This window comes from Panthera pardus, unplaced genomic scaffold (assembly GCF_024362965.1).
Source record: "Panthera pardus isolate Hobbes unplaced genomic scaffold, ASM2436296v1 HiC_scaffold_24, whole genome shotgun sequence".
Lineage (NCBI taxonomy): Eukaryota > Metazoa > Chordata > Mammalia > Carnivora > Felidae > Panthera > Panthera pardus.
In genome coordinates, this window is record NW_026526810.1 from 46,295,948 (window position 1) to 46,316,957 (window position 21,010).

At 36.4% G+C, this 21,010-nt stretch overlaps 1 protein-coding gene across 6 annotated transcripts in view; it reads left to right on the top strand.

The window, feature by feature from the left end:
- GABPB1 (GA binding protein transcription factor subunit beta 1) overlaps positions 1-20,810 on the top strand; it is a 67,747-nt gene extending 46,937 nt beyond the window's left edge. For 3 of the 6 annotated variants that reach the window (XM_053889073.1, XM_053889071.1, XM_053889074.1), the window contains exons 7-9: positions 8,307-8,492; positions 11,329-11,444; positions 19,306-20,810. In XM_053889073.1, the coding sequence (XP_053745048.1) occupies positions 8,307-8,492; positions 11,329-11,444; positions 19,306-19,458 (455 nt within the window). In that variant the 3' untranslated portion in view covers positions 19,459-20,810. Of the gene's footprint in view, positions 1-8,306; positions 8,493-11,328; positions 11,464-19,305 lie in introns of all 6 variants that reach the window. The other 3 variants (XM_053889072.1, XM_053889075.1, XM_053889076.1) reach the window with 2 other exon arrangements.
- The last annotated feature ends 200 nt before the right edge of the window (positions 20,811-21,010 follow it).

Consider the following 21,010-nt stretch of genomic DNA (forward strand, 5'->3'; position numbering starts at 1 on the left):
GCAAAGAACATTAATTTCATTGGTGGTTTCTATTTGGTTAAACTTTAAATGTTTTGTCTTAAAGTATATATCTCTGAAAATTAAGCAGGTATTCTTGAAGGTCATCTGAAATTTCGACACTTAGATATTTGGCTCCATGAGTTAGTCATACCAACTTCTCTAACTTCTGCTTTTGAAAATGTTATATATGGTCTAGTCTGAGAGATTAGGAATTTCAGTTGACTTTTATTGCATGTGGCATACAATCTTCTGAGCGCAGTAGTTTTTCATTTTAATGCTACATCATAGTGGAATCTTTCTGAAGATATTTTAAGAGCTTGAATTAAGTTAAAGTTCAGGTGAGTACATTGCCACCAGTGTAAATAACTCAGCTGAGGTGTGAAATCAGATAAAGAAATATCTTCTCACCACTCAATTTCTACATGCTCAGGCTAATTATTTCTTGACTGTTCAATTTCTTTTAACATCAATTGTCAGACTCATCTCGATTTTAGGAAATGTTTATGTGTACTTTTTTTTCAAGGACATCCTAGTTAGGATCTGGGAAATAAAGTAGTGCTTGTATTTTATATATGATGAAACTGAGATTCATGAGATTAAATAATTTTGCCCTAAACAGCATGGTCATTAAGTGGTAAAAAAGTTCTGTGCTCAGGGTCTGATTGATTCCCAAGTTGTATGTATGTCTGTGACAACTATAATATACTGCAGTTTTTTGGTATCAGTGGACTTGTCTCTTCTAGAATGTGTATAATTTGGCTTGTGATAGGAATAACTATTTCTGTGATTATCATTTTGTCTTATATCAAACAAAAGCATCACCATTCTTGCTTTTACTCCTGAGGTGTGTCTGTTGAAGCAGAGGAGTGTTTTGCTCCTCTGTCCTTCTTTAATGGATGGGGATTTAGGGATTTAGGTAGATAAGAACTCCATTCCAGTTCATTCCATTTTGGAAATTATTCCAAAATGAAGATACAAAAAAGTGAAAAGGTTTTCTTTTGGAGGTTGCAGCTGCCTTTTGCCCCATGAAGAAAACCACCGCCATGTAGTATGCTGTATTTATTAATAAGCAGAGGCAGCTATATTATCCTGTCTTTCTACCAAAGCTTACAGGCCACTCTTATAGGTATTTTTTATTAAAAAAATCAAAACTTCAGGCAACTCACATCCTCACTCCCTCTTTCTCTCTGCTTTAAAACAAAACAAAAATGTACAAACAATAAAAATTCATGGAGGGATAGATCATGTTTTGTGATGGACACTGAAAACTGTTTTTGTGCTCAAATTTCCACTTGTTGTTTATAAACAGCCATTCATTTTTAATGAGAAAATATTTATTCATGCATTGAACAGGTTTTTGTTGAACATCTCTTTTGACCTCATTACTCTGCTTGGTGCTAGAGAGAAAATGGTAAACAATCAGATACAATCCCAACCTTTATGGAACATGTAGTCTTTTGGTAGAACAAGATATTAATCAGATAAAATAACTGTCATTAGTGGTACATACAAAGAATGCAGGATTTTAACCTAGTCTGGTGGGCCAGAGAATCTTCCTAGAAGGAGATATTTAAACTAAAGATTAAGTAGGAATTAGTAAGCAAACATTGGGGGAAGAGTATTTGAGGAAGAGGACATATGTAAAGCTTTTGAGGCAGGAAAGAGCTTGTAAGGGGACTTCAGAGGCCAGCGTGGCTAAGCCCGGCAAATGGGAGAGTAACTCCTGGTGGTTGAAAGTAAGATTATAAAGGACTTTTGGGACACATAGATGGCTCAATTGGTTAAGCATCTGACTCTTGATTTCGGCCTAGGTCATGGTCTCACTGTTTGTGGGTTCGAGCCCTGCGTCGGGCTCTGTGGTGACAACATGGAGCCTGCTTGGGATTCTTTTTCTCCTTCTCTCTCTGCCCCTTCCTCCTCTCCATGCTGCATGCTCTCTTTCTCTCTCTCTTTTTCTCTAAGAATGGATCAATAAACTTAAAAAAAATAAATAAAGGACCTTTAAAGTGATTATTACTTTGGCACACTCTGAAAGGAAGTTCAGTTAGGAGTCTAATGCAGTCAGCTGGGGAAGAGATAATGGTAGCATGGGTTAGGATTTGGCAAAGAGATAAGAAGCAAATAGATTTGAGAATTATTTGGGATGTAGAATTGGAAGTTTTGATTGGTTGGATGTAGGCCTTACAGCTGTAGTGTAGTTTGTCTGGTCCTTTTAAAATAAACTCTTTCATGAAACACTAATTTTTGGCTGTAGCGTGAGGTCCTATATTGATTTTGCTTTGCTTAGCCTTATTCTTTTTTGCAGCCCAACTACATAATCTCTTGATTAAATAGACATCTATGACCACCCTTCTTTTTTTCTTTAGAGCAACTTCTGTTCATTTTTATTAAGATGTTTTTCTAGAGGTATAATGCACCTGGTGGCTCTTTTCTTCCTTTCTCCTAAGAGTGAAATTTGAATCAGGTCCCCTTTGCACATTGTTTTTTTGCTGTTCCTAAACTAGATCTGTAAAAGTGAATTAATTGGCTTTAAGGGATAAGTTACTGGACTTTATAAGATTGTTTTGGTTTTGCTTTTTTGTTTTTAATTTCAGGTTCAATTGTAAGCACAATACCTTTGAAATGTTTTTAGTGAGCATAAGTTTCTAGTGTTGAAATATTTATATGTAGAATTTTCAATCCCTAGAACATCTTAAAAGTGGGTTTTTCTCTGTCTTATTAGGCTTTTATGGTGTTATAATTAAGAAGTTTTGTTGAACAAGAGATCTCAGATATTTTCAAAGATGCTGCAGGTTATCTAGGCTCTCTTTGTATATAACAATCTGACTTTTGATTTAGACCAGTAAATAGTACACTAATTTTTTTTATCCTTTAGAGGTGTTTTAACATTTAGAGGTGTGTGTATGTATGTATTTTTTTAGATGTATTTATTTTTGGGAGAGTGTAAGTGGAGGAGGGGCAGAGGTGGGGGGTGGGGAGACAGAGGATCTGAAGTGGGTTCTGCACTGACAGCAGAGAGCCGGATGTGGGGCTTAAAGTCACAAACCGTGAGATCATGACCTGAGCCAAGGTCAGATGCTCAACCAACTGAGCCACCCAGGTGCCCCTGTATGTATTTTAATTAACACTCTTAAAGTTTTTAGGGTTTCTCTTTTATTCTTACATGTTTCAACATTTCACTATTGTGTTGTTCATAGGGTTTCTGAGGGACACTTTGTCTTCTTATGTAATTGGTTTTCTTATAATTTTTTCTTAAATTCCTTACTATAGTACAACTTAAAAAAGAAAACTTTTCAGATGAAAGGGAGGAACTCTATTATTTTAATGACAGTCATTGCGAATAGTGCAAAGATGAAAGTTCTTGAATTGTGCCTTGATTGTGTGTGATCTCAGAAATTTCTTAGAGATGATTACGCTTTAAAGCATTTACTACTTGTAGTTAGCATTCAACCAGAGTGAACATTTCTTTTTCATATGGATATATTTTTTTAAAAAATCAAAGCAATAGTTAATGTGTTTGAAAACCTTAGTAGTTGTTCTTTTGAATATATTACTGTGGCCTACATTTCATTTTATAATTCTCTTCCTGAAATTTTCTTAAGTGCTTGGTGATAAAGCCTAATTATAGTTTAAGAGAAACAAAAATGAGAGAACTCAAAACATAAAGGTTTTTTGTGTTTTCAGTATTATCTTCTGCAGTTTGTATCGTGACCCTTGATTACCAAGTAACAGAGTAACAGGGTGGCAGCCAAGTCTGTCACCCTGCCATGAGTACATCTTTGAAAACTGGGGTCCCAATAACTTACCTTGCCTTTTCTAAAAAAGGAGCTCATTGATAACCCATGATGTTCTACTGGGAGTTGGTAGCAACTTAGCATGTTTTAGAGCAACTCTGCATCTGAATGGTAGGTAACACGACTTCAGGAGAGAATGGTTTTATTTAATTACTCTTTTTATAAAGTGTTGCCTCAAATAATACATGAAAAAACCCTGTATCGTTAAGGAATAGTTTTTATGTGATTTCTCTTTTCAGAATTAGTTATGTTAGAACAGTTTTTAGGTTGACAGTTTTCAAACCCATAGAAAAATTGGGGGATAAACTTTGTATCTTTCACCTGTACTCACCAACTGTTAAAATCTTGCCACACCTGCATGTACACACACACACACACACACACACACACACACACACACACACACACACACACACTTTTATTTTACCACATTATCTGAAAGTAGGCTGCAGATATCATGACACTTCACCTTTAAATACTTCATCATATATCTCCCAAGAACAAGGATAGCCTGCTACATATTCATAGCTCCATTATATTTCCTAAAAACATCAACATTAATGTAGTAACATTATCTGACATGCGGTCCACATTCAAGTTTTCTCAGTTGTCCCCAAAATGTCCTTTGTAAGTATTTGTTTATTTTCCTCCAGGATCCAAAGTTCACATATTGTATTTGGTTGTTGTGTCTCTTTATTCTCCCCAAACCTAGGACAGTCCTGCTGCCTCCCTTTTCTTTCTTCTTTTTTTTTTTTAATGTTTGTTTATTTTTGAGAGAGAGAGACAGAGACAGAACGCTAGTGGGACAGGGGCAGAGAGATAAGGAGACACAGAATCTGAAGTAGGTTCCAGGCTCTGAGCTGTCAGCACAGAGCTCGACTTGGGACTCGAAATTACTAACCACAAGTTCATGACCTGAACAACCACCTGAGCCAGCCAGGTGCCCCTCCATTTTCTTTTTGACATTGAAATCCTTGTAGAGTCTATGCCCATTGTCTGGAAGATCATTCACATTCCGGATTCATTTGTTTCTTAATAAGTAGATGCAGGTCAAACATTTCCAGGAAGAACACAAGTGATATTTTGTAATCTCCCATTGCATCATGTCAGGAGGTACATGTCAGGCCATCCTGATAATGACCACTTGGTGAGAGTGGTTACTGCCAGGTCCTTATAGGCACATTTTCCTCTTACTAATCTTCGGTGTGATACTTTGAGAACATATGAATATCTTGTTTCTCAGAACATTTCAGTGGTTTTAACATCCGTTAGTGACCCTTGCTTGAGTCAATTATTACATTGGAGGTTACAATGATAATTTTTCTTGTTTTGTTAATTAGATGTCATTCTTCTATCAAGATATTTCTTCTTTCTCCCTTTCTCTCCTTTTTCATGAAGGAGAAACGGATTTTTAAAGATTCATTGTGTTGTAATCCATTAGTGTCATTTTTCCTTTTGATGCTTCTCTATTGAAATGTAATATGCATACAGAAAAGTGCATATATCATAAGTTTACAGTTTATTGAATTATCTCAAAGTGACTACTCCTGTGTAATCACTGTTTAGTTCAAAAATGGGAAGTACACAATATATATTTTTTGTTTTTTAAATAATATATTTTATTTAACCCAAAATATCCAAAATATTTCTATAAGAAATCAATAAAAATTATTAGTAAGATATATTACTTTCTTTTTTTCATACTGCCTTTGAGATTCAGTGTGAATTTCATACTAACAGTAGCATCTCACTTCAGACCACCACATTTCAGTTGCTTGATAGCCACATAATGTGAATCGTTACTCTTTTTGCATAGTATAGCCTTAGCCTTAGGTTTGTCAGAGCTTTTTGAGCAACTCTTAGAATCTATAAAGACTGATCCAGGGGCGCCTGGGTGGCTCAGTCAGTTAAGTGTCCGACTTCAGCTCAGGTCATGATCTCACAGTTTGTGGGTTTGAGCCCCGTGTCAGGCGCTGTGCTGACAGGTCAGAGCCTGGAGCCTGCTTCTGATTCTGTGTCTCCCTCTCTCTGCCCCTCCCCTACTCGTGCTCCTGTTTCTCTCTCTCTCTCAAAAATAAATCAACATTTAAAAAAAAAAGTAAAAAAAAAAAAAGACTGATCCAAACTGTGTTATTGAGTTTTAAAACAGTATTACCTATTTTTTTTATTATTGAGGTAATAACTGGGATATAACTTTATAAATGCTGCAAGTGTACAACATTATAGTTCAACATCTGTAAACACCACAGAGTGATCACTGCCAAAAGGCTAGTTACCACCCATCACTATAAAACTGACCCCCTTTACCCATTTTGCTGTGCCCCAATCTATTTCCCCTCTGGGGATCATCAGTCTTAAAGTAGTATTGTATATTTTGATGAACTTAAAATACCATGTAGGAGAAGGGAGGGGAAAATTCTTTTCTACCCCTTAGGGTCTTCCAGCTGGAGTAAGAATTAAATTTATATGAGAACGATTAAAAGGAGAAAAAAACCCAAAGTTTTATTACATGCCCGCAGTGGCTCCGTAAGGAAATCGAGACCTAAAAAAGTGAGCACGGCAGGCAGTTTTCCCTCTCTCACACCACCTTTCCCTCGTTGTGGCAGTAGGATGGTGCTGCACACCCCACAGACCTGGGGATGTGGCCTGCTGGCCTGGCTGGTGCACCCTACACACTGGTCCAGTGCAGTAATCCGGAAGGCCACACAGCACAAAATCCAAAGCAGGGGAGGAGTGTGGGCTTGGCCGCTCAGACTTCAAAGCCAGAACCCTGGGTTCTACTCCAGGTTCGTGGTGGATTGTACCAATTATTGTGGCCACAGGTAGGGACTTGTAAGGTCAGTGTGGGACTCAACATGTCTAACATGCTCCAGTGGTAAAGGAAATTTTCAACTTTTAATGTATGTAGTGCCTCTTCCTAGACTGTCAAGGAAGCTATACTTTAACATTTGCTGATGTCAAAATGACTGAGAAAAATCTCAAATCATGGGCTCTATTTCTGCCTCAGTCACACATTGTACATCTGCTTCATTAAAAAACAATAACCAAAAAGGAGCATTCCAAGCATAAAGGAAAAAAAAACAATCCCCTTGGATCCCATAAGATTAAAGTCACAGAGCCTTGCATGTATGAAAAACATAAGATAAAGTCTGTAGCTTTATGGAGTATCCTTCCTTATGATAAATATATATAACCCTTCATCAAATATTCCTTTCCTGGAAAATTCTCTTCTTAAGATTGTATACCAGGCAGTTGTCCTAATTTGGGCTCTGCTCTTTTCTCATTTAACTTTAATTTTTATTTTTTTCATGTTTCAAGTTTTAATTTAAATTCTAGTTAGTTACCAGATAGTGTAATGCTGGTTTGAGGAGTGTAATTTAGTGATTCATCACTTACATACAACACCCAATGCTCATCATAAGTGCCCTTCTTATTACCCATCCCCCCATCTAGCCCATCCCCCACCCACCTCTCTCTGGCAAACCTCAGTTTGATCCTTCAAGTTAGGAGTCTCTTATGGTTTGCCTCCCTCTCTTTTTTTTTGTTTTTTCCTTCCCCTATGTTCATCTGTTGTTTCTTAAATTCCACAGTATATATTTTGCATCTGATTTATATCACTGAGCATGGTTTTTGTCATATTTATCCATGTTTTGCATTTAGTCATTTTAATTGCTGTGTAGTATTCCAGTGCATGAATCTACCACAGTCTTTTTATCCATTCTGCTTTTGATGGATATCTGGTTGGTTTCAAGTTTTTGACTATTGTGAGTAAAGCTGCTATGAATGTTCCTGTGTATGTTGTTTGGGATCAGTAGTTGGGCATAGGATTACCTGTGGGAAAGGAGTTTGGCAGCATTAACTTGTGATTTCTTTACCCAAGCAAGGCCAGGGGTGCTGCTTTCAGATGTCAGAATCCTCTCTGAGCCTCTATTAAGAACATAGTGTTGGATTTTACTTATATAAATGTTAACGTATTGTATTATTTACTGTCATGCAGTACTAGATCTGTAGGCCATTGCTACCAAGGCAACCCTTGCTCACACAATCCAGGAAGGGAATAATGCTTATTCTGTTTACTTGAAAAATACAAATTTCCATGTTTCTTTGAATATGGAAATGCATATCATCTCATACGTAAACGTAAATGGAGTATAACCACATACAAAATTCTCTTTTGGATTGTAGAATTTTATTAAGCAAGCATAACCTTTGTTATATCTGTGACCTCAGAGGATTTTATAAATTTTGTGCCTCATATAACTAAATGAAGAGATATTACTTATTTAAATATACATATGCATAGTCAGAACTCATTTAGTTATAAATTGTGGGGCTTGTAGTCTGTTGTTAATATAGGTATGCACAGCACCACTGGAGACTGCCTTTAAGAAAAACCATGTAACAGTGTTTCTGTGTAAGAGAACAGGGAAAGCCAAAGTAGCAAAGAAAAATAAACTTCTATCTGTACTTTTGTATATGCTCACTGATCTTTACATATATATTTTGTTCCAGTAGTGGCTACGGAGGAGGTAGTTACCGCAGAATCTGTGGATGGTGCAATTCAGCAAGTAGTTAGCTCGGGGGGCCAGCAAGTCATCACAATAGTTACAGATGGCATCCAGCTTGGAAACTTGCACTCCATCCCGACCAGTGGGATAGGTCAGCCCATCATTGTGACCATGCCAGATGGACAGCAAGGTTGGTAGTAGACATTTGCCTAAAGTTTGAGTTTATTCTCAAGGCTCGGGAAATTGTGATATGTTTTTCAAAGCATTTATTTTTGCCTTAAAGTATATTTTTGCAACCTTTTGCAGTAGACTTGATTGGTTAATTTTATCTGCTTTTTAGGCTACTATTGAAATTAGCTTGCTTTCTCTGAGTATATAAGAGGTGGAAAGAGGAACTGGCTCCAAAGTATTCCCGTTGGAAAAAGAGCTTAAATAAATAGTTCAGAATATGCTTTGGACAATAATTTCTTATGTCATTTATTGCAATTCACATATCATACCATGTAAGAAAAGGCTCCTTACAAAGAAGTTGGACTTAGGACATGTAGTAGGAATGTGGTGGCCACTTTTAGCATCTTTGTTTGTAATTTCCCATTTTTTCCCCTTGGAAACCTCTGAGAGTAGTAAGATTCAACAAAAGCCCCGACTACATTTTCAGGGACGCTAAAAGGCTGAGAAAACCACAAATTCCATATTTTAAATGCTGCCAAAAACATCTAAGACCATTAGAGCCATGGAAACTCACAGAGGTGCATCAAGAAAAGAAAAGGGATTGAGCTCAGGCATTAGCATAAATATACACTCCCAGCAAGACAGGGCTCAGTCTGTGTAGGAGGTGCCATAAGCAGGGCTGAGGCAGAGGAGTGCATGAATGCTGAAGGAAGCAGAAAGAGAAGGTTCAGAAAATTCCTATCTGAGCAAGCATTGCCATGTACCCAGCATCCCCTCCCCAATACATACAAAAACATGTGTGCACACGCATAACCTTTTAGACAATGATTAGGATTGCACAGACTGTGCTCATTCATGGTCAGTGAAGGAATTAGGGAAGGGAAAGGCTGGAGCTAGAAGTTCTCCTAAACCAGGTTTGGTTTAGAGTGACAGAGGAAGTATAGCACTGTAGAGCCACCACGTCTCAGGAAAAAAGTTTGTCACTGTAACAGAAGAGGAAACCATTGACTTGTGAAGCCTGCAGAGATCTTTCCAATTCTGCAGAAATCTGTTGATGGCTCATCCAAGATACTTTCACAAAGCTTCACAGAACTAATTCTAATTATATAGAAATAAGAAAACTTTCACAGTATTTGCTTATATCGAGCAGATATAGTGTTTCTAAAACCTGACATTATAGAGACTAATCTCATCCCATGAACAAATGGAAGAAATGTCATGTTTTGGGATAGGAAGATTCACTGTCATAAAGCTCTCCATTCTTCCTGAGTTAATTTATAAATGTAGGGTGATATGAAAAAAAAAAAAAAAAAAGGACTATTTTAGTTTGCTCCGGCTGCCATACCAAATTACCACAGACTGAGCGACTCAGCAAAAGTTTATCTTCTCACAACGCTGGAGGTTTGAAGTCCAAGATCAAGGTTTGGCAAATTTGGTTTCTTCTGAGGCCTTTCTCCTTGGCTTGCAGATGGCCGCCTTCTCACTGTGTCCTCATGTGGTCAGCCCTCCTTCTGTGTGTTGTCTGTACCTTAATCTCTGCTTCTTAAAAGGACACCAGTCCTATTGGATTAAGGCCTACCCACATGACCTCATTTTACCTGATTTACCTCTTTGAAGGCCCAGTCTCCAAATACAGTCATATGGTGAGGTACTGGGGTTTAGGACTTAAGCATTTGAATTTTGAGGAGGACACAATTCATCCCATAACAGAGACTAACAGGTTTTTTTTCCTGGAACTGGCCAGATAGATTCTGAAGTTTATATTAGTGGGAGGAGGAGGGAAGAAGAATAAGAAAACTTTGGGAAAGAAGAGCAATGAGAAGAGCTTACTAAATATTAAAATAAATTTTTAAAGCCCCCATAATTTAAAAATGTGTAACTGACATATGAATATATACGGACTATGCAGACAGTCCAATGAAGCAGATACAAGGCTCTCGATTCTTCTTGAGTTAATTTATAAGTGTAATGTGATATGAGTTAAAAGAAATAAAACACTTAAATCTCAATATCTCTAATGTTTTAAATTACAGTGTACTAAATAAATATTTTACTTTTTTTCATTTCTGTTTGCATTTGTAAATGACAGAATTTTTAATATTTTGACAAAAAACTTCAAAGACTCTAAAACAATTGTGATTTCCCCCATTGATTATCAAAATTGCGTGGTTCCAGCTCACAGTCATTTCTATGGTCCCACACTGCTTGCTATGCAAAGCAAGGACAGCTTCTCTCTCTCTCTCTATGTATTTACATATGTATAAAAAATACTAAAAATTAGGGACAAAGTCCAACAACCTAAAAGAAAAACAGGCAAAGTTTATAAACAGACAATGTTCATAATGATGTGTCCACACATTGGAATATTATGCAGCTAAATAAAAGAAAGCTCTGTGTATACTGACGAAAGATAACCTAGATACATGGCATGAAAAAAGCAAAGGCAGAGCAATGTATCTATTATATGTGCATTTGAATGTATGGTACCTTTTGTATAAGAAAGAAAAATGAGAATGTATATTCATGTTTTTGTATAAATTAACACAACAATAATAAATCAATAAAAGTGATTATCTGTTAGGCTTATTAAACATTTTTTTGATTTTCAGCCATACAATGAATATGTTATCTGTAAAATTTAAAAAAAATAAGTAGGTGTGTTAAACAACAAGTTCATTAAAAATGCACCACAAAGACAGATATGGATATCCTCATAGAAAGCAAATCAGTGCTTTGAAAATAGTATTTTGGAACATACTTATTTTAGAGGAGTTATGTCAACAATGTCACAGATAGTTTTATTTCTACTAAACCTATCTGAAAATGAATTAATGTATACATTTTTTTCATTTCAGTGTTAACAGTACCAGCAACCGACATTGCTGAAGAAACTGTTATAAGCGAAGAACCACCAGCTAAGAGACAATGTATCGAAATAATTGAAAACCGGGTGGAATCTGCAGAAATAGAAGTAAGGAGTCTTTTACCCGGTGTGTTTTGCTGCAGTCATCCAAAATAAACTCAATTTGCTTTTCTTTATTTTTAATTTCCTTTTGGTCTTTTATATTTATTACTGACAGTGTTGTCTTGATACAGAATGAAAGTACATAGTATTATTTTGTCTAGTTATTTGCTAATACATATAGCAAGCCCTCAATAAATAAATATTGAATGAATGAATGAATGAGTGAAGAATTTGTTTATAACAAAGTCTGTCATCGTGATAACATTGGAATGTCTTTGGTTCTTGCACTTCATCCTTTATTTTCTTTTATATTTACATACATCATTCTCACAAGTCACTAAAGGAAATGTCACTGTGTATTGATGAAAAACATTCTTTTCTTTCAAAAGTGAAATTCAAAGGCCTATTTGGGCTGGAGGATCCTTTTTAAGAAGGTTGATGTTTGTTGACTAGGTTATTTTAAATTTTTTTTTTTCAACGTTTTTTATTTATTTTTGGGACAGAGAGAGACAGAGCATGAACGGGGGAGGGGCAGAGAGAGAGGGAGACACAGAATCGGAAACAGGCTCCAGGCTCCGAGCCATCAGCCCAGAGCCTGACGCGGGGCTCGAACTCACGGACCGCGAGATCGTGACCTGGCTGAAGCCGGACGCTTAACCGACTGCGCCACCCAGGCGCCCCTTGACTAGGTTATTTTTAAAAAGCCATAGGTAACTGCTTATTTCACTGTTAAGTTCTTTAAAAAGGAATTTAAATTTGAGCTAGCTGTTGAAAGGATTCAGTCTTTCTCCTTCTAGTTTGGAAGTACAACCAAAAACCATAGATGCCTCCCGGGTTTTTTTCTTGCATGACTGTAAATAAAACTGTGTCCCTTGAATTTGATATTAACTCATATAAAGTGTAAGTAAAGTTATTCTGGAATAACTTTGAAAGATCAACTGCAGTGTAAAGAACATTGGACTTGAAATTAAATGCGTTAGATTTGAATTACACCTCTTGCCCCTATTAGCTTGGAGGCACATTATCTTACCTTTCTGAGTTTCAGTCTTATTTTCGCTCATATGAGAGTTTTGGGTAATGGTATCTGTATTTTGGACATTTTATCAGAATTGAAGAAGTCAGCATACTCATTATACTCATATTTGTAATATCTGGTATATGTAAGTAGTAAGTGTTGCCGAATATCTTAAATATTGTTGGTGAATAGGAATTCTGAAGGTTCTTATCCATAGAAAAGAGGATTATTTTATTTTGAAGGGGGCACTCAGGATTTTATTTATTTTTAATATTACTGTTTTAAAAATGTTTATTATTAAAAAAATTTTTTTTAATATTTATTTTTAGAGAGAGAGAGGGAGACAGAGTGTGAGCAGGGGAGAGGCAGAGAGAGGGAGAGAGAGAGAGAAAGAGGAACAGAATCTGAAGCAGACACTCAACTGACTGAGCCACCCATGTGCCCCAAAAATGTTTTTTTTATTTTGAGAGACTTAGAGAGAATGAGTTGGGAAGAGGCAGAAAGAGAGGGAGAGAGAGAATCCCAAGCAGGCTCTGAGCTGTCAGAGGAGAGTCTGATGCTGGGCTCAATTTCACAAACTGTGAGATCATGACCTGAGTCGAAATCAAGAGTTGGACGCTCAACCGACTAAGCCACCCAGGCGTCCCTCAGGATTTTACTTTATTACTGTTTTTTAAAAGTAGTCTCCATATTCAATGTGGGCTTGAACTCACAACCCTGAGATCAGAGGTCACATACTGTACCAACTGAGCCAGCCAGGTGCCCTGAAAAGAGAATTTTTTAAAAAGTCACTAAAAGGCAACGTGATTCTGACTGAGGACAACTAGAATATTTCTTTGCTCCAGTGCATCTAAGTGTAATGCTGATACATCTTTAAACACAGTCACAAAGGACATATTATTGAGTTAAAAAGAATCTGATTCATACTTTAACCAGAATGTTTTGTAACAGTATGACTTTAATTATCGAGGGTAAATTGCTTTGTTTCTTCAAAATTTAAAATGATATTCAGTACATGGACGTTCTTACAAACAGTTTATTCCATTGAACAGTATTAGTATACTTATTTTGTAATCTTTTAAATATGTTTTTTTTGATGTTGACTATCATTTCTGGCACATAAGGTTAAAAAGTTTTGTCATGTACTTTGCTTTAACTAATAAAACATTTTTTAAATTCTTTGAATTTTATTGAACATAAACTTACTGAATTCAACAAATCATGTGTTTAAAACAGTGAATGTGCAGCCTGTGCCTTTATTCACCTAATAACCAATGAGAGTTGCTGTTTTCTTCAAGGTTCAGCCTGATTCCCCTCTTATGGTCTTTCAGAGACCAGGGAGAATAATTTCAAATAACAGGAAAGTATGAATTGAGGTATAGAAATTAACTGGAACCAAGGAGATAGAACTTCAGGGAGATGGAGTTTTAGCTTGGTATAAAGAAGTGGGTTTTTGTTGTTGTTGTTTGTTGTGTTTTGTTTTTAGTAATTAGAGCTGTCTGGTAATGGAAACCTCATTCTCCATCACCAGAAATGTTAATGCCAACATTGCATGATCTCTCTAGAGCTATTACAGAGAGACCTTGAAGTATGTGGTCAGTATAGGTGGTAGAGGTGGGCTGAGGATATAGAATGAAGAGTGGCCTCCATTGTTTTCATCAAACCAGGCACTCATTTCCTTATAATACCTGGAGTTGTTCTTTTGAACTTATTTTCTTAAATGACCAATGGAGTTGTCTTGGGGGCAGACTTTTATACTCTAAGTGACAGCTTAGCCTTTAACCGGAAAAGTTTCTCACAAGCAGTGGTTCTCATCTGGGACGTTTTTGACCCCAGAGGACACTTGGCAATGTCTGGAGACATTTAGGGTTGTCACAACTAGGTTGGCCACTGACATGTAGGGGGTAGAGGCAGGACATGTTGCTAAACATCCTACAATGCACAGGACAGCCTCCATAGTAAAGAATCATCTGGTTCAAAATTATCCATGCTGAGATTGAGGATCTCTGCTCTACAGCAATTAAAAATTATGGGCGCCTGCGTGGCTCAGCTGGTTAAGCATCTGACTTGGGCTCAGGTCATGATTTCACGGTTTGTGAGTTTGAGCCCGGTTTCGGGCTCCCTGCTGTCAGCATGGTGCCTGCTTTGGATTCTCTCTCTGCCCTCTCCTGTTCTTGCGTGCATACTCTCTTTCTCTCAAAATAAATAAACACTTAAAAAAATTAACTCATTATACAGAATCTAACATATTTGGGGTTTCTCTGTATGTTTGTGTCCACAACTACCAGAGTGACTGTTTATAAGTCAAGTGCTAAGAATTTACAATTTCCCAACTAACGTTGGAGAGGTTTATTAATAATCTCTACAAAATTAGCTTAAATTGTAGGAAATGTATTGTAAATGGTGAAGCTTTTATATTTGCATTATAGCAATAAAGGAAATGAAATAGGTTTGTTTTTTGAAAGGGAGGTCTGAATAAGACACCAAATTGCAATAATGTATATCATATCACCCCCTCCATACTACTGCATTAAAGGTATTTTTGGGGAGAGGTGTGATATTTGTGAATTTCTTCCATAAATAAACATTAGGCTATTCTGAATTAAATTAAAACTATTCTTTTGTAATGTGGGAGGGAGGAAATATAATTAGTGCATTAGAAATAACAGATTCTTCTATTATTTAGTTGTGTGAATTCAGGAAATACCTTTACCTTTTCATTGCTATGGAGGTTAGAGATGAATATGTTTATTAGCAAGTTTTTTTTTATTTTTAGTGAAATATTTGTGTCTTGTAACCAGTGATAGACTGGGATCCTTAGTGTTCTTTTAAAATTTGATTTCTGTAAACTTTACACAGTATTTTATTTGATGCAGTTTTTTCAATCTCTTTTCCTTTATTGATATTCTTTTGATCCACCACAGTTTAAGATTTCCTGCAGTCTCTCTTTTTGGTAAGTTTTTTCTCTAGGGCTGGGGTAGGCAAAGTTTTTTTTTCTGTGAAGGGCCTGATAGTGAATATTTTTGGCTTTATGGGCTTTATAGTCTGTGCTTCACCACTTATCTTTGCCATCGTAGTGGGAAAGCAGCCACGGACACTTTGGAAATGAATAGATATTTCAGTAAAACTTTGTTTATAAAAACAGGCTCATATGTGGCTCATGGCACTTGGAAAATTGATGTTTATACACAAGGAAACAGGCAGCTCACACACCCTGCCCAGTTTCTTTCTTTTTAAGCAAATATTTAATGGTTAAGAATATGGGTATATTTTATCATTTTCTGATTGTGTTATCTTGATCAAGTTGTTTAACCTTATAAGGCTTGATTTCCCCATCAGTAACTAGGTGGAAAATAACAGCGGAAAATAACAGCACCTACGTTATCAGATGGTTACAAAGTATAAATGAGAATGCATGTAAAAGACTAGGACGATGATGGGCATGTGATAAATGCTCAGTAAATGTTAGCTGCTATTAAAATTATCTTCTAAAATACATATAGAAGTAGAAGATAAATGAGTAGAATGATTTTTTTTGCTCTATAATAGCTAAGGTAAAATAAATTTGAATATTAGAAAATTAAAAATAAAATGGTTATGAGATCATTGCTACCAGCTGAAGCAGAATTCAAGAACTTTGTTTGAAAATAAAAAAGCAAACTCAAGTCTTTGCCCTATTAATCCATTGCCTGGGTTTGGAGTTGTAGTGTAAGAGAAATAGCTTCTCTATTGCAAACAAACTGTGACTATTATCCGAATTTACTTTTTTGGAATTCTTCCATATTATACTGTTAAAGGAAAAATACTTGAGTATTACATATTAATAGACTAAGGTATATTTATTTACACATGTCAAAGTCCTTTTTATTGTGCTTTTATTGCAAAAGGTCAAAGCCATAGCCTTGGCATTTCTATTTATTCAAATTTTTTTTTGTAATGTTTATTTTTGACAGAGAGAGACAGAGCATGAGTGGGGGAGGGGCAGAGAGAGAGGGAGACACAGAATTCAAAGCAGGCTCCAGGCTTTGAGCTGTCAGCACAGAGCCCGACGTGAGGCTTGAACTCACAGACTGTGAGATCATGACCTGAGCTGAAGTCGGACACTCAACCGACTGAGCCACCCAGGCACCTGGCATTTCTATTTATTTTTAAAGAGTTTTTTAAATGTTTATTATTTTTGAGATTGAGAGAGAGAGAGAGAGAGAGAGAGAGAGAGAGATGGAGTGTGAGCAAGGGAGGGGCAGAGAGAGAGAGGGAGACACAGAATCTGAAGCAGACTCCGGGCTCTGAGCTGTCAGCACAGAGCCTGATGCAGGGCTCAAACTCAAACCGCAATATTATGACCTGAGCTGAAGTCAGACGCTCAACTGACTGAGCCACCCAGGTGCCCCTTGGCATTTCTATTTAAATATAAATCTCGAATGTCAGTGTGATGCATTGTTCATGTGTGAAACAACCAAATTACTGTTTACATTAAGGAAGTGTCTTGCATATAATATATGTTCAATAAACATTTAACAAATAAATTTGGAAACAAAGGATCTCTTTGAGTAAAGTAAGAAGTGATATTTTCCACTTTTTAAGAGATTTTTATTTGCTTTGAAAAGTGAGATGGCAAAAAGTTTTCCTAAATACCTACACTCCTGAGAACTAAAAAATGGAAACACTTAAAAAAAACTTTAATAATGTTAACTGCTTTCAGTCTTGAGGATTAAGTGTAGCGCAATGACCTTTACCTTTCAGACTTTACAGATATAGTTAAGAAATGCAGTGTAAATGAATCTTTTATTTGGCCTAGTAGACAGAAGGGAGCTGTCTTTTCATTTATATTAAGGTACATTTTACTAATTGAATAAAAACAAACTGTACTTACTGTTAGACTACCTCGCTTAATTTGCTTTCATCTTCCGAAGTAATTGTGAATCCCTTGCTGTTTCTAAATGTTAATGAATAGCTAGTATTAGAAGATACCTTAGAGTTAGAGAATCTGTCCCAATATTTCCTACCAATAATTCAAAACTTTGGTTACCAAAGGATTTTATTTCTTAACACATGTCAAAAATTTTTTTTAAATTTTAATGTTTATTTATTTTTGAGAGAGACAGAGCATGAGCAGGGGAGGGGCAGAGAGAGAGAGACAGAGACACAGAATCCAAAGTAGGCTTCAGGCTCTGAGCTGTCAGCACAGAGCCTGATGTGGGGTTCAAACTCACAAGCTGGGAGATCATGACCTGAGCTGAAGTCGGACACTTAACTGACTGAGCCACCCAGGTACCCTAACACATGTAAAATTTTAAAACACTTATGCACGACCATGAGTGCTCCTGCCAGTGGTGGGGGTCTAGTTCCTGGAGAAGCAGCATCCCTCTCCCACCTTTTTCATTGGCGTGCTCAAAGTTCTTCATAGTTCACTGCCAAGGTAGTGGTGTTGATTTCTTGCCCGAGGCTTGACTCTTGGGTGTCCTTTCTGACTTGTTCCTACTCTGCCATTTTGCCTGGAGGAAGGGTAAGAAAAGGGTAAGAAAAAGGTAGCAGGGAAGGGGGTGGGCATTTGTTAAATGGAGATGAAGGGTGCATGTGTTTCTTGTACGTTTTGTGTAAATGGAAGCCTACTTGTATAATCTATCATTCCTACATTTGGTGGACCCAGGGGAAAAAATACATGTTGGACTTCATTCCCAGTATGAGGAAGGGAATGGGATCAAAGGAAGGAGTATTAAATATGCTCCTCCTTGGAGACCATGTATGACTAGTGAAGGGGAGGGAATCTTTTGGTGTTCACAATGGACAGGAGTCAAAGGGGCAGTGGAAGAGACCCTCATACTGCCCTCTCCCCCAGTAGGTTGCTGACCCTCACCTCCGGTTCCCTCTGGTCAAGTGTCTTGTCCAGTATGAACCTGGCATTTCTTAGATTAATAATAGTCCTACCCTCGGCCTTCATCCCACTGAGAGGTCCTACCCTCTGTGATGAGGTTGTGTATGGGCCTGTGCAGGTTGAGCTTTTGTCCATGCGCATACTAGAGGCATGAGAAAGGAGTCTTTGAAATGCTTTCCCTTAGGCAACTGAATAGGGGCAGAGTGAGGAGGAGAAAGAATATCATTTTCATTGGGCTAGATTTGTGTTTAGCATTTAGAATTGAATGCATATATTTTATATTTGGACAATTTAATGAATCACCATAGAGAAGTTAGTATTTTATTGGTTTGTAAAAATGGTATAATTTAGGAAAAACTAATCTAGACCAGCACCCCTTGATTTTAGAGATGAGGAGTCTTGCTTGTTACCATAGAGGAAGATAGTTTCAAAAGCAGTAACATTAGAATCTTGTAAACTCAACTGTGTTACGAGGGAAAAGCTATGTCCTCTCTGAATACCATTTTGCTCATCTGTAAAATGGGCATAATCTTTATCCTAGAGGCTTGTTATTGGAAATCGCCTTGTTTAGTCACATAATAGGTGCTCAGTAAATATTAACTGTTATAGTTTATTGTACCTTTACATAGAAACATCACAGAGGTGTGAAGAGGTATATTTCTGTCTTAAAGTCTTCATTAGTTTTTGTAGTATATATAAAAGTACAGGTACACGGTCTGGGTTCATTATGTGAATCTTATTTTTAAGCGGAGTAATTTCTTGAGGTCAGAAACTAATCTGTATCAGCGTGGAGCACAGGATTAGGGGCTTTAATTACTAATGAATTGACTGAAAAGGCAAGATGCCTAGGAAATGTCAATAGGTGGTGACTACATCTAGCTACTACAGATTTTTCTATTTGAAGGATGCATGCTTGTATATGTTCCTAATGTATTTGTGCAAAAATTGAAAAAACAAACACCTTTTTTTTTAATTAGGAGAGAGAAGCTCTTCAGAAACAGCTGGATGAAGCAAATCGGGAAGCACAAAAATATCGACAGCAGCTTCTAAAGAAAGAACAGGAAGCAGAGGCCTACAGACAAAAATTAGAAGCTATGACTCGCCTTCAGACTAATAAAGAAGCTGTTTAATTGAAATGAACATGTAGTTTGGATTTACTTTTGGTTAAGAAAGAACCCAGTCTTGAACTGTACATAAAAGGTGCAGTCGCAGGAAGCGAGGAGAACAGAAGAGACTACGGATTGATGACTGGACTTAAGCCATGAGCTTTGAATTCTTGTAACATAAAACTTTAGAAGTTGTGAGATGTATTTAAAACTGAATTCTGTAAATAGTTTTTGTTTTTTTACAGTTCCAAATGAGTTATAAAGATTGTTGAAGAGATCCAAAAACACAATAAGCCACTGTTTTTGTGAATTCTTTTTGATTTTAGTATGAACCTTAATTTCTCAGAAACAGAACAGTTTTAAGGGTGATCATTGTTGATTAGACCAAATGTTATGTAATAATTATGTGGTGGACTGATGCTGGAATTACTCCTGTAGGTATAAACTTCTATCTGAAGAGAAGATTTCTCCCAGGAAATCTTTGTACAGCTTTAAGTTGTCTCAGATTCTCTGAAAACATTTTTTAGAAAGCAAATTTTTATATTTGTTCAATTTCAGCTATACCCAAGTAGATTTACATGTATATGAAGCAAATATTTTTTAAACTTTCTGTTTGTACATATTCTGCATGTTTTATAATTTCAAAATGCATCACTTGCATAAGTATTTTTCCCATAAAGATGATGAAAGTTACTAGGAGAAAAAAAAATCCTTTTATTTAGTAGGTCATTGAGAGTGAGTAAGCTAGCAGCTGGTTTTATTGGAATGACAATGTTCTTAGAAGGAGCAGCTTACAAGAAAACTTGAATTTGCAAACTGCAAAATCTATGCTTTTTTGAAAATTTCATAGTGGGGACGTGAAACTGTATTCTGTGCCTTCCATCATGATTTCCACATGAAAGCACTTTAAGGCACTGGATTTTAAGATAATGTTTTTGGGATACTCAAAGCATATGGGTTTCTGAAGTATTTCATGGACTCATTTCTCCCCAGGAAATTATTCTTATGGAAAAAAAAATTGCTTTTGTATGTAGAACAAGAACTTTTTGTACTAGTGATGCTATAGATATGTCTAACATAACTTTTACTTTTCCCTGTGAAAGCCGTATGTCTGTGCTGTGACTTGCTCTCATCACAATATTGTTGAATTCCACAGTGTATGGACATTAAACTCTGACATACTGTTCATTCTTTTTTTGTAAAACATAACTTCAAGCTCTTTTTTTCTTGCTTTATTTTTTAATGTTTTATTGCTTTATGAAAATGTTTAACCCTAATACCCTCCTAGATTACCTATCTGTATAAAGAAGCAATTACCCTTAAAACTGTACTCTGGCCTACTTTTCTATTTTACAATTAAATATCTTTTCCACATATGTTTAGTGTAGACTGATATTTTAACCCCACATTAAAAATTTTGTTCTGTATCTTATAGCTATATTCCACCAGAATGAAAATATTATATATTCTTCACACTGTGTCTTATAAATCCTGGAGGTAATTTCTTGGGAATTTGTTAGTTCTCTCACTGGAGTTATTATAGTTATTAAGGTAATAAAAGGATCTGTGAACTATC